At 55.0% G+C, this 17,515-nt stretch overlaps 1 protein-coding gene across 13 annotated transcripts in view; it reads left to right on the top strand.

Moving 5' to 3' along the window:
* The window catches only part of NCOR2 (nuclear receptor corepressor 2), a 236,523-nt gene that overhangs the window by 102,479 nt on the left and 116,529 nt on the right, over positions 1-17,515 (top strand). For all 13 annotated transcript variants that reach the window (XM_070386321.1, XM_070386316.1, XM_070386325.1 and 10 more), the window contains 2 exons: positions 5,660-5,716; positions 13,268-13,320. In XM_070386321.1, the coding sequence (XP_070242422.1) occupies positions 5,660-5,716; positions 13,268-13,320 (110 nt within the window). The remainder of the gene's footprint in view (positions 1-5,659; positions 5,717-13,267; positions 13,321-17,515) is intronic.

The following is a 17,515-nucleotide window of genomic DNA, read 5'->3' as shown; positions in this document are numbered from 1 at the left end:
CCTCTTTCTTTCCTTTCATCTACCCCACCCCTTGCTCCCGCCTCAGACCCTTGGACGTCCTTGAACACTCAGGCATGCTTCTGCCTCAGGGCCTTTGCACTGACCGCATCCTCTGCCTGGAGCTCCTTTTTCCCCGTTGGGCTGTCTCTCTCTCACTCCTTCAGCTGTTTGCTCAAATGTCCCCTTTTTGGCCAAGGTCCATTTTGACCCTCTGTTTAATCCTGAAAACCCATCAGCACCTCCTCTCCCTAGCTTTAATTGTCGCCACTGGACATAATTTATATTTTGTTTGTTTATTGTGAATTAGAAGCTCCATGGGGGCGAGGATTCTTTTTTTCCTAGCTATATCTCCAGCGCCTGGCACACAGTAGTAGGTGTTTATTAAGTATCTGTTGAACAGATGAATGAATGCCAGAGAGGTGGGAGACTCTCCCCACAAAGAGTCCTCTAGTTTTGGGTGGGACTGGCCTGTGTCCCCAGTGAAGGTTGGCGGGGGTGCCCCTACCTGGGCCAAGCCTCAAGGGCTGGAGGCCGGGTGGGCAGGAGCAGTCAGGACTTACTACCCCTTGGGGGAATCAATCGGATTAAATTTTAATCCTCCTTCCTTCTCCGCGGGTTCCTCTGAGAGGCGGACACAAGGGTCTATCTTTAAAAGCCACGCCGGCTGGAAAACGCGGCTTCCTGTGGCGCAGAGCCTGCCTAGCTCTTCTGCAGACTGGACTCGGGTTCATTATCCATTCAGGGCACATGGACGAGGCGCCAGCGTGCGTTGGGGGAGCTGCCTATGTGGCCGGGGCCAGGCAGGTGCTTGCAGATGGCAGAGCAGGAGGCAGGGTTGCTGCAGGCCCCAAGGGGCAGGAACGGGCAGGGCGGGGCAGGGCCAGGATTGGGAAAGGCTTCTTGGAAGCCGTGGGTGGGCCACCAACCTGAGGAGTGCCTTCTGTGGGGGCTGCAGCACATGTGGAGGCTCACAGAGGGGCTGGGTTCTCCTTTGATCTTCAAAGGGCATGTGTAGGGGTTGGAGGTGGAGGTCTGGTGGGTGTGGGAAGAGGCTCACACTTTGAGTTTGGGTACACCAAACACACACAAACAGCACTAGCAAAGGATGTTTACACACCCTTATACAAATAAGAGACAATTTGCATGGTGCTAGTATTGTAGAAGTTCAGGGCAGTGGGCAATCCAGGCAGACTTCCTAGAGGTGACTTGAGCTACGTCTGCACAAATGGGCACCGCTGGGAAAAGGTAGGACTGTTCCAGTGGAGAGGATGACGGTCCTTTCTGAAGATGGTGAGGAGGCAGAATTCATGGAGGCAGGGCCCTCCGATTGCTAAGGGATGAGGAGGAAATCAGAGAGTAAGAACCAAGTCCTTTTTTGTCTTAGATTTTAAGCATCTTTCTAGTAAAGTGTGTATACAGTATGGTTAGGACTAAGCCGGACAAAGATGAATAATTGTATCAGTAATAACCAAGAATGTGTAGCGTTTTGTAGAGTATTTTGGGAGTCCAGGCACCCAATGCCCAGCTTCAGACTCCCCTCCCACTCGAGTTGTGATACGGGCGTCCCAGGCTGAGTCCCGCCTCTGCCTCTGTGTCTGTCCATCATAACTAGCCCTGGAGTCCAAGGCTTCCTCCAGATTCCTGTGCATGTAGGGAGTGCTGTGCTCTTGAGTTAACACGAGCCCATGAATTCTACCTCAGCACTCGGTCACTTCTGTCCTGCACCTGGAAAGGTTCTGGACGGGGTCTTTAGGCTGCAGCTACAGATGAGGAAGCTTAGCCTTGGGGGAGGGGTAACTGCTCCCCTGAAATGCTGCAGCACTTGCCAGGTATGGAGGGGAGGGTGGTGCAGCCTAGAGTGGGGAGCGGGGGTCCCAGACTTCCTGGGTGCTGCCTCCTTTCTGCAGAAGAGAAGGGTGAGGCTTGGAGCTCAGACTGGAGGAGCTAGAATGGGGGCTTCAAGGGGCGGGGGGCTGGCCAGGGGTCTGGTCAGGGTGAGGCTGTGGCCCTCCTGCCCAAGAACTGGGACTCTGTGTGTGTGTGTTTTGGGGGAGCGGTTCATGTGTACATGTGTGTGAGTACATGTGTAACAGTGGACAGTTGTTTTCATGTGTGCAAATTGTGTGTTGGAGCCACCTTGCAGGGGACACGTGTGCACTTGTACCCCACACATGTATGTGCTTATTTGTTTACGTGGGCAGACCTACTGAGGGCTGTGTGTGTGTGTGTGTGTGTGTGCCTGTGTGTGGCTTAGCATGTGCGGGGCATGTGATTCCTATGCATTTGTATGTCTGTGCACGTGTATGTGTTCCAGTGGGATGACTGTGTGGATACACATGTGTTTGAGTCAGCCCGTGTGGGGCTGAAGTGACTTGCTGAGGGTTAAAGCACAGCGGACTCCCAGATGTGGGTCCCTGATGGACAGCTGTGTGTTTCTCGAAAGCCGTGCCCACCTGGGGGAGGGGCCCAGTAGGCGGGACATCCACTTGCATCCTGACTGCCCTAGCTCGCTGGAAACCACCAAGCAGATTCCCAATGGCAGCCCGTCCCCTCTGCCCCCACATCCCCGCCCCTGCAAACCAGACCAGAGAGCCTGGGAGCCGCGATGTGTAGCATGAGGTGGAAGAAGCCCCCCCAGGAAGACATGAGGAGGTGGGGTGCCGGCTCAGGGCCTGCCTGTCCCATCCTTTACCGGCTACTTGAGCTGCGTGACCCCAGCCTCGGCTTCCTTGTGTGTAAAGGAGGCTGATGCTAGAAGCTTCTGCCATGCGTACCTGCAGGAATCCAAATGGACAGGGCTTACAAGGGATCCAGGCCTGGCATGTGTAGGGGGTCACCTGGTGTGAGCCGTGGCCTTGTCGTTATTGTTGACAGCAGTAATAACAGCTAGCCCTTACCTAGCGCTCCCCACATGCCAGATCCTGATTGAGTTTAGCTTGGAATGTGTGTTGGTTCATTTAATTCTCTCAACAGCTGCATGGGGCGGTGCTGCTCTTGTCCCCATTTCGTAGATGAGGAAACTGAGGCTCAGAGGCGGTGAAGGAACTTGTCCAGGACCACACAGCTGGCAAGTGGATCAGAGCCCAGTCCGGCTTCCTGTGTGGCCTTGCTCTTGACCACCCTGCTGTCCCGTGTTCCAGCATTGCGGCATCTTTAGGACTGCTCCATGACGGTCCTAAAGATGTCATGTCATTTTCTTTTCCCCGCGCGACCTTTTGGAAATTGAGTTGTCTTAAAAAGGCCCCAGGGCCACTCAGGGCTTCAGCGCAGAGCCTGGGGGAAGGCCTGTTAGGGAGCAAAGGTGCTCTCACACCAGCTGTGTGACAAGAGTTGGCTGCCCTGGGCTGTGCCTCGTCACCTGGGCTCCCTGTGGCTTTGGAAGGTCGGGAAGGGTCTCTTCGCTGCTCTCTTCTGCAGGGGCTGCAGGAAGGCCCCTGCCCAGGTGCTTGTGTTCCCGAGACAGGATGTGGTGGAAGATGGTATCCTCTGTGGTTCATAGGACACAGGCTTCCTGAGCCCCCGTATGGGTCCTGGATCTGAGACCCGGGCCCAGGGATGTGATGTGGCAGTTCCAGTGTCCCAGTCTCTCCAGCCCTGCCCTTCCTGTGTTTGACGTCACCTCTTTGTCTCAATGGGCAGTTGCCCATCTCCACAGAGCCTCATGAATACACATAAACTCCTATTCATTCCTCAAAACCCCGACTGTGTATCCCTCCTTTTCCCTTTCTGGAGAGAGTGACTCTGACCCACTTAATGACTCCCTCATATACCTCACGTACCTTTCCTGCCTGAGCGTACTAACCTGCCATCACTGCTCATGACTAACTGCTCGCTAGCCTCGCTTTTTTGCAGACAGAGGCTGATATTATTCGTTTTGTTTCATGCCGTGGTGCTTAACACAGAGTGGCTGCCCAAATGTTTGTGGAAGCGACCCTGTCCTCTCGCCACCCTATACCCAGTCCTCCTGGTCCAGCTAGGGAGTTCTTCCATCTTTGGTCCCCCGTGGCTGACAGTTTCTGGCTTTGTGATGTGACCAGGGCTGGGGTGGTCTGCGGTGACTGCCAGACTGGTACCTGCCACAACTCAAAGAAGATGCGGGACCTAAGTCTAGGGGAGGCCCTGGATAGGACCAGCTCCTGTCTTTCTCCCTTCTTGGAGCCTGGAGATCAGAAGAAAGACGTCTTATACTATTTTCCTGTGCCTCAGTTTCATCATCTGTAAAATGGGGATATTTCTATCTCCCTGACTCCGTGTTATGTGTGATTCAGATACTGCTAATGCATGCCGTGTACCCAAAGCTTGACTCATAGTAGGTTCTCAGTAAAATGGCCATCATTAACGATAATCATCTGCACCACCCCCCCGGAAGATTTTCTGGCCCCCAGCCACACTCTGAGGCTGCTGCTCTCAGGGTTCTGGCTTTGCATAAAGGAGGCCGAGATCATGGCTTGTTCTTGGGTGGGCTGGGCCCAGGGCTCTAGGCAGAGCCGTCCTCGGTGCCAGCTTGAGCCCACCTACATACCTGCCCTCTGGCACGGGGGCTGGGGCTGGTGAGGCTGGTCCTCAGCACGCCCCCTCCCTGCCGTGACACCTGGGCCTCCAGTTCTGTTGACAGCTATGTCCTCCGGGGCTCTGGGTCACCCCTGTACGGTGGGTCTGGATTGGAGGATCACTGGGGGAGGCTTTCAATCTGATAATGGTGAGTTGCTTGGCCTGTCCTGCCAGTCCACGCCAAGTCCTGGCTGGTCTCCCTGAGTCGGGCTGAGTCGTAAGCACCCAGCCTGTCCTGGGTCATGGGAGGGTCTCAGGTCTCTCAACGTGTGCACTGTGGGCACCCCGCTTTCCATCTGATAGAGACATCTTCTGAAGCCACCTTTCCCAGCTCTGTGCCCACCCCATCCTCCAGCCTGCCCAGCCAAGTGGGCCCTGTGGTCCCAGAACTGGGCCTGGCGCGGACACAACGTCCACTCTTATGGTCAGGGTCCAGCCTGTTGAATTCGCAGTCACCTAGCCCTTTCTGCCATACATTCCTATTTTCCTAATAAGTCCCGAGTTGTGAGTGGGGAGGGAGGCAGCGAGCCCCAGGGCAGCTCAGAAATAGTCACATGATTGTGAAATAGAAGAATCCTAGAAAGGGTATCTTCCCCGTGCCTCTATCTCGCCCTCTCTCCCCCGCCTCCTCCCCCCTCACTGGCGGCACCAGCTCCGAGGTAATTGGAGACACTCAGCCGGCTTCCAGGCTTCCAAGGCAGAGGAAGGCATCTCGAGGCCTGGCCGGGGATCTGTGCCCACTCTGGGCCCTGGTGGGGGGGAGCGCGTCGAGCTGGGGGCTTCAGGGGAGCCGGCACCAGAGAACAGGGTGTGTTTGTTCGAATCGAAACTTGGCGGGCTTGCCAGGGCTGCTGTGGGGATGCTCAGGCCTCTCTGTGTTGGTCTCCAGCCCAGGGAGGGCTGGCGAGGGGGACCTTCCCCGCCCCCCACCCCCGCCCCTGGGGCCTGGATGGGCGTGCTGGGCTGGGCAGCTGCTTGGTGTTCCAGGAGGAGGCCTCTATTTATACTCTGTTCTCTGTGTGTGTGTGTGTGTGTGTGTGTGCGGCGCGTGCCTTGGGTGTCTTTTTTTTTTTTTTTTTAATTCTTCCTCTTCTCCGTCCCCCTGCAGAAGAAGGCCGAGGCTGCACATCGGATTCTGGAAGGCCTGGGGCCCCAGGTGGAGCTGGTGAGCTGGGGAACAGGGTGGGGTGCTCTGGGAAGCGGGGGGTAGCTGGAGAGGTGGACGGGGCAGCAGGTGGGTGTGGAGGCAAGGAGGAAGTTGTCTGCTGCCAAACTGCCCTGTCCTCTGGAGGAGGCAGGAAATCCACTCTCTGATAAGAGGGACAGGCAGATAACAGTGGGCAGGTGGGCCGGGCCGCACTGGGTGCGAGGTGGGGGTGTGTCAGCCCTCCGGCTCTGCTCCCAAGCCCGGCCAGTCGAGCTGCAAGATTGACCAGTTGGAGTCCAACCCGTGTGGTCTAGCTGGTCACAGAAAGCCCGTGCTCTGGGCCGGGTGATCTGGGTTCAACTCGCAGGTCTGTAACTTCATAGCTGTGTGACCCTGAGCAGGTGTCTTAACCTCTCTGTGCCTTGTTTCCTCATCTGTAAACTGGGATGAATGATCGCACATACCCATTAGTGAAGATGAGCCATGCACCTTTTTGTGACGCCCTGAACACTCCACCCCTTAGACAGTGAGGGTGGAGCATTAGTTGTTGCTGTTATTGTTACCACTGTCAGTGCCATTTTACTGATGGGAAGATGCCACGTTGGCAGCAGAGACAGGAAGCAGACCAGGCCTCTCCTCTCTCAGGCACCTGTCACCCTCTGTGTCACCAAGGATAGGAAGCACGGGAGCGCGGAAACTCCCGGCCGGTGGCTTTGGAGTCCTGGGAGAGATGGCCAGAGCTCCCGCCTGCCCGGGACCACTGTCCCATGGCGCGGGTGGGTGCAGAGATGGGGGCACAGCACGGGGGACCCGCCTGCTGGATGGCGCGGGGGTCTCTGCGTGTGTGTACTGGCTGGGGGGCGGAAATGAAGTTTTAAGCGTTCGGAGCCTAATTTTAAACTTGGCCCCACCTTGCGTTTGCCGCGTGGCCTTGGGAAAAGGACTCGGTTTTCTCATCTGTGAAATGGGGACGCTGTGGATCTTGATGAGGGACCAATGAAGTCGTGCGCGGTAAAGGCTCGTCGGCCCAGCACCTGGCCCACAGCAGGCACTCGGTGTTGTGGTCGCCTCAGAGGGTGGAACTTTTGTCCCTGGAGTTTTTTCTGCAGTGACAGCTGCTCTCCAGCCTGGGGGGCCGGCTGCGGATGGGCCACTGTGGAGCTGTGAGCAGCTGGCCTCTTCCTGTCCCCAGGTCCTCACAGGGGCAGAGCCAGACAGGGAGTTGGGTTGGGGTAGGGGCTCAGAGTCGGACACGACTGAAGTGACTTAGCAGCAGCAGCAGCAGCAACAGGGGCTCCTATGGCTCAAGGACAGAGCCCAGCGCTTCTCCTGTGATGGGTGACAAGCTCCCAGCCTGAGCTCTTGCTTCCCGTTGGGCATGCTTTCTGAGATGTCTCTCGCAGCCTCTTTTTAAAAAAGCTTTTAAGTAGCTTTATTGAGACGTAATCCACGTGCCATACAATTCTCCCATTTAAAGAGTACAATTCAGTGGTTTTTAGTACGTTAGCAGATGTGTGTGAGCGTCTCCACAATTGACTTGAGAACATTTCACCCTCTCAGAAAGAACTCTGTTCCCTGAACTATCACCTCCTTATCTTCCCCCTCCTCGCCTCCCACCCCTCTCCCCCCAACCACCAATCCGCTTTCTGTCTCTATGGATTTGCCTGTTCTGAACATTTCATATTGGTGGAATCATACAACACGTGGCCTTTTGTGCCTGGCTTCTCTCTCTCAGCTTCCTGTTCTTAAGTGGTAGCTTGTGTCTTGGTTGCCTCATTCCTTTTTATGGCTGAATTGTATTCCTTTGTACGGATGGACCGCATTTAATTTATCCATTTATCCATTGATGGGCTTTTTAGGTAGATTTTGCTTTTGGCCATTATAAAGGAATCGCTGTGGACGTGAGCGTACAGATTTCCACGTGGATATGTGTTTCCCTTTCTCTTGCGTGGATATCTAAGACCTGCTGAAAGTGAAAGCGTTAGTCCCTCAGTCATGTCCAACTCTCTGTGACCCCACGGACTGTGGAGCTGCCGGGCTCCTGTGTCCATGGGATTCTCCAGGCAAGAATACTGGAGTGGGTTGCCATTCCCTTCTCCAGGGGATCTTCCTGACCCAGGGATTGAACCCAGGTCTCCCGCATTGCGGGCAGATTCTTTACTGTCTCATCTACCCAGCTGGATCATATCCATTCTGTGTTTAACCTCTGGAGGAATTAACTGCCAGATGATTTTCAAGAGTCACTCTACCATTTTCCATCCCCATCAGTCAGCCGCTGCTCACCTTGGTTTCCCCTTTCTTGCCAGGGGAGCTCCAGGACTAGATTTGGCCCCTCAACCATTTCTAGACCTGGTGGCCCTTCCTTTCCCCTTTCCTGACTTAATTACTCCTGGGGGCTCCTGAGTAGGCAGTGGGGACCTAAAGGGAGATCTCTGGGTCTGGAGGCCTGAGGAATTCCACCGAGAGCAGCAGGGTGTCTGTGGGGCTCATAGCCTCAGTGATTCTTTCCTGGGTCTTTGGAGGTGAGGATGCCATCCTTTGGGGTTCTCAGAGAGGAGGCTCCCTCAAGGCTGGTGGCACAGGAGGCGGAGGTCTGGAGTGGCTGGTGGGGCTGTGTGGCTGTCACTGGAGTCCTCTTGAAGTCCATAGGCTCTTGGCTCGGTGGCCTTCACGGGGGCTGGAGAAGGGACTCATGCTGACAGAGCACCAAGTCAGGCCTTGTGGAGATGTCGCCATCCATCTTCCAGGTGAGGCTCAGAGAGGGCAGTGCCTTGCCCAGGGTCACACAGCAAGAGATGAGGTGGAGAGGTGTGCTGAGCCCAGGGGGTTGCCACCAGCCAATTCCTCAGAGGTCTGCCCTCTGTCTTGGGTACCACAAGGCCCGAGTGGCCAGAGGTATCCTCCAAGCAGAGGCAGCTCAGAGGCGCACTCTTTGCAGAGAGCTGCTTCGTGCCACCTGGGAGTCCTGTCTCAGGCTGGGAGGGGGGCCTGGTGCTGCTGACCCCAGGTCTCAGGTCACTGGGTGGCACCACTGGGGAGTCCAGTTTCCTGGGGGTCTCTCCCATCTGCAGCCAGGGAGCAGTCAGCCGAGGAAGACAGTCACCTGGGGGGAGTCCTGGGCCCTGCAGAAATGTGCGTGGGCAAGAGATAATAGTGAGCCTGCGGGCTCGCCCTCCACCTCTGCACCCTGGGGACCAGGCCTGGCCCAGAGGAAGGGGCAGCCCAGCCCCCACCTCCTCTCCATACTGCTCTGAGTCACTGGTTTCCTTCCTGTTCAGAGGTGTTATTTTAAGAATGCGGTGTCACCAGAGGACCGAGGGCCAGCACTGACACTTCGTTTCTGGCACCTCGTCCACCTGGTTCTTCTCGGCCACCCGCCGGCTGCCTGCCGTCAGGCCTCAGGGGAGGAGCCCCGTCCTTCTCCCCGAGACCTAGCTCCTCTCTCCTAGTCATTTCTGTCCCAGGCCTTCCAGTCTGGCACATCCCGCCCTGTGTGCGCACTTTCTCCCTCCTTACTCAGCTGCGCCCCCATTTCTAGAGGAGGAAGTGCAGCCGTGGAGGGGGTGGGCCTTCCGATCTATGCCCCAACGCACCCCCACTCCCGCCCCGCCTCGCTCCTCTGGGGTCCGGGCCAGGGATTTCCCCGCCTAAATCCTTTTTTTTTTTTTTTTTTTTTTTAGTGTATTATTATCATTGGCTGCGTTGGGTATATGTTGTTGCGGGCAGCCTTTCTCTAGTTGCGATGCGCGGGCTTCTCACGGCGGTGGCTTCTCTCATTGCGGAGCACCGACTGTAGGCGCACGGGTCTCAGTAGTTGTAGCAAAAGGGCTTCGTTGCTCCGCCTGTGGAATCTTCCCGGACCAGGGATTGAACCTGTGTCTCCTGCACTGGCAGGGGGATTCTTAACCACTGAACCACCAGGAAAAGTCCCACCTTGAAACCTGGGCGGTAGCAGAGAAAGCTGCTGTGGGTGTGAAGGCCAAGGTGACCCCATGGCCTCTATATTAAAGGACATGCCTCCCAGGACAGAGCAGGTGTTGCCTGGCCTTGTATAGCCCCGCTGCAGGTGGTGAGGAGCGGTGGGAACCCCCACCTCTGGCCCTGCCCCCTCCGCCCCAGTAGTGTACCAGCCAGAGATGCTTTGTGATCCTTCTTTACTCCCCTGACAGGGCAGCGAACAGCCTCCTGAGGCCAGAGTGTTTAGCTCAGTGCCCAGCGAGTACCTCCTTGGAGGACAGCCCCTCTGGTTAGAAGCAGCACACCCCAGGGTGTTCTCTGATTTCTTCCCGGCCTCTTGCTGAAGGCCACCTGGGGCAGCAGAGTGCTGTGTCCTTGTCTCATCCAGCAGGGCCAGAGGGTGACAGTGATCCCTCCCCTGAATGTTTGGCAGGTCAGAGGTGGGCTGGGACCCCACTGCCCTCCTGGAAGTCCGTCTCCTCTTCTCTGGCCCACCCCACCTTGTAGAAACGGGCCACCCCCCGCCTCTCACCCCCAGCCCATCACTGGCACCGGGGGTCTCTCTATGTTGCCCTTCAGCCCCTCCTGGCCTCCTTAGACTGTGGGGACTGCCATCTGTAAAACCAAAAGCCGGCAGTTGAGTTGCCAAATCTGACACTTCCTGGGCTTCTCGAAAGCCCTATGAGGTAGCTCCTATTTGCTCTACGCCCATTTTACAGATGAGGACGCTGAGGCCCTGGCTGTTGAAGGCATATGTCTGACAGTTAGCAGCGGGAGTGCCGTCACTTAAATTGGGACCCATCTGCTCCCCGAAGTGAACATGTAAGGCGTGCCCACTCTCGCCAAGCTTGTGTTTTATTAGCTTGTGGTGAACATAAAAGACCCGATGCAGAGTCACCCGGGATTAAGCACAGCATTTAATGCCCTGGAATTCAGTACAGGCATCTTTGTAGGACTCCTTGCTGTCCTGAGATGCGGTCCGTCAATCATGTGCAGTAACGTGTTAACTTTCTCTGGTTGGGAAGTTCTGCACTGAGTCTGACTGTGGTCTCTCCTGCTGCTCTGATGTTCAGATACACAGAGTGGGGGTGGGGAAACCTCCTTGATTAGAGCCAAGCACCTGGAAGAGCAGCTGACCCAGCATGGGGGGAGATGGCCTGTGCCAGACATGGGGCAACGTCTCCATCCTGGGGGGAGTAGCTGAGCTTGGGGCTTGGAATTGCCTGAGGAATGGTGAATTGTCCTCGGCCAAGGCTGTCCACGGAGGGTAGGAGGCCTGTCCCTGGGGAAATGACAGGTTGGACCTGTGCCATGCTGCTTGGGGGTGGTCCCCATCAGCTGGGATGACGTCAGAAGGTGTGTTCAGCTCCCTCTTCAGGGGTTGGTGCAAGGGCGGGGCCTGATATACCATGCTGCCTCACCCCAGGACCCTACCTCGAGGCTTCAGGACACCACATCTCCCAGCCTGACCCGTCACCCTCTGTACCTGAGGCTTGTACCACCGTCATCCATGGATGCCTGTGTGGGTGTGTGAGACAGAGAGAGGGAGGGAGGTGAGAGGGATAGGAAGAGAGGCCAACACAGAGAGAGATGCACAGAGACATACAGAAGGAGACACACAAAGAGGGGTGCAAGCAGAGAAAGGGCAAACCCCTCCCTCCAGGGCTGGAGCTGAGAGGTGGGATTCAAGTATCAGCTCATCTCTTACCAGCCAGAGGCAAACGTTTTAATCTTTCAGAGACTAGGTTTTCTCATCTGTAAAATGGGGATGGTAACTGTATCAGTCAGTAACTGCTGTGTAACAAACTGGCCCCAAATTTAAACAGGTTGATATTTCCCACAAGTATAGAAGTCAGCTGAGCAGTTTCTCTTGATGTGGGCTCAGCCCACTCACATCTGTGGGCAGCTGGGAAATCAGCTGGTGGGTCTAGCTTTTGGCTCGGATGGTTCCAGGTTTTTGGCTAGTGCTGCTGTCCTCCGTGCCGGCTTCTTGCCTCCAGCAGGCCAGGCTACACTTGGTTTCTTGACAGTGAGGGGCAAGGGGAGCAGGCGAACAAGAGAGGAAGAAAGAGCAGAAAGGCTTCATCTGCTTTCACAGTTTGCATCTGTCCCACTGGGGCTTCCCTGGTGGCTTAGTCGGTAAAGAATCTGCCTGCAATGCAGGAGACCCAGGTTTGATACCTGGGTTGGGAAGATCCCCTGGAGGAGGGCATGGCAACTCACTCCAGTATTCTTGCCTGGAAAATTCCAGGGACAGAGGAGCCTGGCAGTCAACAATCCATGGGGTTGCAAAGAGTCGGACACGACTGGATGACTAACAAACAAACAGAAAAACAAAACATTGGGTGTGGATGGATACAAGGTGGGCAGGAAAAATTGCTTCCATGAGTATGGTCACTGCACCCTGATGGTGATAATGACCCTGATACTTCTTGGGCCTCTCAGTCTTACAGACGTGGCTGAGAGCTTTGCTTTCGTTATCTCTTTGGATCTTCACAACAACTCTCCGAGTTTAACCCCATTTATGGGTGAAAACCTGGGGCACAGATGGTGCTCGCCCAGAGACATACAGCTGGAAGATGCCAGAGCCGGGATGTGAGCCCGGGGTGGTTAGCCTTTAACTGCAGCCCTGCCACCCAGGAGAGAGAACACACACCATCTAGCTCAGCTCTTGCCCCATCGCAGACACTGCAGCAACTTCCTCCTTTTGATTTGCACACGTTGTTGTTGTTGTATGTGGACCCAGTTCATTCATTTCTCACCACTGTGTAGCCTTCGAGGAGTAAACGAGTCCTTACTTCCTTATTCCTTTTTCTGAAGGTGGATACTCAGCTTGCTTCTTTTTAAAACATTTTTGGCCGTATCGTGCAGCGTGTAGGATCTTAGTTCCCTGACTAGGGATTGAACCTGTGCCCCCCGCATTGGAAGCGTGGAGTCTGAACCACTTGGCCGCCAAGGAAGTCCTGGCTTGCTTCTAACATGTTGCTGTTATGAACAGTGCCTTCCGGGCATTCTGGGGCCCATCTCCTGGTGGAACACAGTGCCTGACTGTTTCCAGGGTGCCTGCAGGAGGGGAGGGGGTCCTCGGGCACACCTCCCTTCACATCTCTGGGGCACAGATACCTGTGTATGTTTCTGTCGGCTGTACGCACGCCTTCCTATCTCCCCACGTCTTCGCCAACCCTTGGCACTATTGGGCTGTTTTCTCTTCTGCCAGTCCCTGGTGGTGACAGGGTATCTCACCATGTTTGGGCAGTTTCTCTGTTCAAGACCATTGCTGATCTCAGCTCACCTGGGGTGTGTGTGCTTGTCCTTGGGTGCTCATGCCAGCACGGCCCTGTGTCCTGCAGAGCAGCCATGGTGGCCCCAGGGGAGGGGGCCATAGTACCCATCGCTGTGCCCAGAGGGTCACAGTCTGTTCCTGGCTGGGGCTGTGGGCTGGGTCCCAATGTCCTGTTTCATGCCTGCCTGCGGCTGGTTCTCACATCAGTGGACAGCTCCCTGATGCCAGGGCCTGGGGCGCCACAACAGGGCAGTGGCCAGCCCAGCCCGCGCCAGTTGCCCACAGTCCTGGCCCGCCTCTGACCTGCTTCCCTCTCTGTTTTCCTGCAGCCATTGTACAACCAGCCCTCCGACACCAGGCAGTACCATGAGAACATCAAAATGTGAGTACTTGAGGGCAGCCGTGCAGACGCACAGTGGGGTGGGGTGCCCGGGGTGGGATGTGGGTTCTCAGTTCCCGTCGGGGCTCCCTCCAGGGCCAGGAGGAGGGTACGGAAGGGAGCAATTTGGGCCGGAGTTCTGGGCCAGGCAGGGCCTTGGATGGAAAGGCAGAGGTGGTGGGGGGCCAAGGGAGTAGCCCCATGAAGCTTTGGGAGGCAGACCGTGGTTGGGAGGGTGGGCAAGCTGCATGCATAGCTTCTGAGAGACAGAGGTGGAGGGCTGCAGGTCCTCCTCCTGTTTGAGCTGCAGGAAGCTGTTACCAGGAGGAGGAGTGTGAGCTCGTGCAGTGGCCATGGAGTAAGCAGGGACCCTGTGGTTTGGGCTCTGATGTAAGCATAGTTAGGACTGTCTGTGGTCTGCACAGGGGGTCCATCTGTGACACAGCCCCGTGTGGGAGCAGCTGGGAGCACTCACCCAGACCCAGAGGCCCAGAATGGCCAGTATGATGTAGCCCAGTGAAGGGGCCTTTTCCCAGATGAACACAGAAGCAGAAAAATATCAGTGAAGTGCCACGCACAGTTGGCGTGGGTCGAGCTGGCAGCAGGGCACCAGGACGGTGCTGGGGGCCAGTGTCTTTATGTGTTCAAGCTGGGCACCAGGCTTTGAGGAATTGTGGCTGTCAGAAAGAGGTTGGCTTTTTTCTGGGGATGCATTAGTAGGAGCATAGCCTCCTTGGCCGAGGAGGGGATATTACCTCATGTCATTATCCAGGTATCTAAAAAACCAGAGGAGTCTTGCCTGTTGAAGAACATGTGGCTGTGAACACTCCGGGGATGTTAGGTTATAGGTAGGTCCTTTGGGATCACAATCTTTGAACTGTTCAAGGTTCATTTTTGTGTGACCTCAGGAGGGCAGTGCTTAGCTGGTTCAATGGGCAGTCCAATTTGGTCTGACTGTCCGAACTTCCTTGGGGTGGAGTTGCAGGGTGTATGTGCGGCAGTGAGCTCCCCATCCCTGGGGGCATCCAAACCTCCTGATGGTTTTCAAGTATCCGCTGGTGCTGGACTAATTGTTGGGGAGGTCCCTCCTCTTGTAGTTTTTGGACCCGCATGACTAGTCTAGGCTCTGGGGACCCAACACGCCACCGCCCTTGCAGCTCCCAGGGGCTAATGGAGCAACCTAGAAGAATCTCTTGTTGCCGCCGAGGTCCTTGGCTTATTTGGGCTTGCGAGCACCTGCCTCACCTTCGTTGCTGCCTGTCACTTAGCCTGTGGCTGGCAGGGGCTGTGGGGTGTCCTTTCTGGGGGAGCACTGGGGTATCCCTGGGTTTTCCGTGTCCTGTGTGGCTGTGGGGTGTCCTTTCCGGGGGAGCACTGGGGTATCCCTGGGTTTTCCGTGTCTTGTGTGGCCTGTGCTTTGGCTTGGCCTTGAGAGTGTGTTCACCGCTCAGGTACCAAATCTCTCTCAATACTGCATGCTTTATTTTCCAATCAGGCCACATTAGTCCTTTATAAAGCTTCCCAGGACCTTCCTGGGGCCACTGCTGGGGGTGGGGGAGCCCCAGATGGAGTTTGGGTGAGGGCGTGGGGCCCTTCAGGGCCTCTCTTGGCTGGTTTAGGGGATGAGCGTGGCATGTTCTCAGCTGGGCAGACCCTGCTGGGAACATTCAATCATTCAATACACATTTGTTACACTCACTATGCCAGGCCCTGTTCTAGGACCTGGGGATTTAGCTGTGAACAAGACAAAGTTCCCTATACTTTCATTAAGCTTTATCTAGCAGTGGAGACAGGAAACAAGTTAAGTAAATGAGAAAATATCAGCGAATAAAAAGTACTGTGGTCACATAGCTGTCTTAAGCTCTTTATGCTTTAATATACCGAGTTGTATTTTCCCTTTCAACATAAACATCTTTGATAGCAATATTGTTACACTAGAAGTCTTGCATACATTTTTTTCACTAGACTACAAATGGGTAATATTTTAAGCTGAATAGCGTGGGTAATTTCAGGTTATAAGAATGGCTATAGAATCCAAACAACAAAGGCAAAAGGTATCCATACAAATAATACAAACTGATAAGACACTGCTGCATATAAGTAAAATAAAGCTATGAGTTTACTGAAACCAGTGCCCAATTTTTATAGCCTATAATCTTCATCAGAGGACCGTTCTCCTCTACTAGAGTACGTTCTGGCTAAGTAGGTAACTGCCTAGTGAAAGTTACTCCAAATCTAAGTCACAGATGAACATGTTTAAGTTTAAAACATAGAGATAAATAATTTTGAGATTTCTTCGGTGATAAGTGGTCTGTTTCATGTTAGAAAAATGTATCTGTAAGCAAGTTATCTGAATTGCTTTCTTCTTAGAATTTTAATTTTTTCCGCCATAGTTTGCCTCTGAATTCATACTCAATTCTGTAATTTTAGTTTCAGTGTGATTGTGATTAAATCAGTGCAGTCATTTACTTTAAAAAATACTTTGAAGGGACTTCCCTGGTGGTCCAGTGGTTAAGACTCAGCTACAGAGAGCATGGGTTCGATCCTTGGTTGGGGAACTAAGATCCCATATGCTGTGTGGCATGGCCAAAAAAAAACAAAGACAAAAAAAAAAACGCTATGAAGATGGCAAACAGGGTGATGGGAGAGAATGTAAGGGGTGACTTAAGCCGAGGGGATCAGGGCCAGGACCTGACAGCTGAGGGAACATTCAGAGACCAAGCAGCAGCTGGCATGCAGCTGCCCCCACCAGAGGCAGGTGGAACAGGCGTTGCAAAGGCCCTGGGGCTGGACTGAGCTGGCGGGATCACAGAGAAGCCTGGCAGGTCCCGAAGGGGTAGGTGAGGGAGAAGAAGGTGCCAGGCTGATCACCTAGGGCTGGTGACGAGTTTTGGGTTTTATTATCTGTGCTAGAGGCTAGTAATGAGGTTTATGTGAAGTGATGTGATGGGGTTTTTGCGAGCCCACGGTCTGGGGGGCACGTTGAGGATCACAAGCATCTGGCTCACGAGCCCAGTCACTCTCAGTGCCTCAGTTGCCCCATCTGTGAGATGGGTTGAAGATTCAATGAATCCCTAGAAGTTATTCAGTGTCAGGCCTGTAGGAAGTGTTCTGTGATTTTTCTCACTTCATCAGCAGAGACCAAGAGAGCTGCCCTCCCTCATTCATTCACTCATTCATTCAGCAGATATTTAGGAACACTGGCTCTGTGCCAGGCACTGTTCTGGGCCCCGGGGAGAGAGCAGTGAGTGAGGAGGTCTGCCATTCTGGTGGCGCAGGCAGATCATAAAGAAATACGTCTGTGATACAATGATAGCTTGATAAGGACAAGAAGACAGATCAGGCTGGGGCTGGGGTGAGGCGTTCTCTTGCTCAGCGTGCAAAGCTTCACCAGCTCGCCTTGACTGGGCCTCCTCCCAGGCTCCTCCCTCCCGCCTCTGTAATTGCCACCAGGTGGAAGGTTATCCCTTCCCCAAGGACCTTGCCCTGTCACTTTAATTTCTCTGTGTCTGCGCACTGGGGCCTCTGAGTTAAAGTTAATTTCACACCTGACTTCCTGCTGCACTGGCAATTTCGGACGTGTTGAAGTCACCTGTACCCACCCCGATGCTGTCCTCTGCCACCTGCCGCCTCTGGAGGCGTGGGGGCGGCCGCCCACGCTCCTGGCAGCGGCGGGGGTGGTGTGGGAGACTGGCTGTGGTCTGGTCTTAGCCTTGGCAGTGACTCCGCAGACCTCGGCAGTGACTCCGCAGACCTCCCAGGCTTTGGGAAGCAGGGGAAGGGGCCAGGGTGGGTGGGGGGCGACCCCAGAGCAGCATCAGTGGGTGCTCCGTGGAGGGGCTCCCTGCCCTCTGCAGACTGGACCCACGGGGGAGAGCTAGGGGCTGAATTCTCTGGGTCGGGGGAGCCTAGGGTGATTCGGTGAAAGGTTGTGGGCTTGATGCAATGGTTACAGTTGCAGCTCCTGTGTGCTCTGCCGTGGCTACCCCTTCACCTGGTGTTAAGCCTTGTCCTCTCCTCCCCTCCAGGGTAGAAGCCTGCTGGCTCCTGGTGGCTCTTCCTTCCGGATTTTCTTGTCTTACAGATTGATTTCTCCCCTTTTCCTGCCTTACTGGGGTTTGGCTGAAGCCCCAGGGCCATGCAGGTGGGAGGGGCACTGTGGACCCAGGTTACTCTTAACTGGTCCTTGTGGTCTTGC

The sequence above is a fragment of the Bos mutus genome, chromosome 17 (assembly GCF_027580195.1).
Source record: "Bos mutus isolate GX-2022 chromosome 17, NWIPB_WYAK_1.1, whole genome shotgun sequence".
Lineage (NCBI taxonomy): Eukaryota > Metazoa > Chordata > Mammalia > Artiodactyla > Bovidae > Bos > Bos mutus.
The sequence above is the reverse complement of the archived record's forward strand: the minus strand, read 5'-3'. Positions and strand labels throughout refer to the sequence as shown.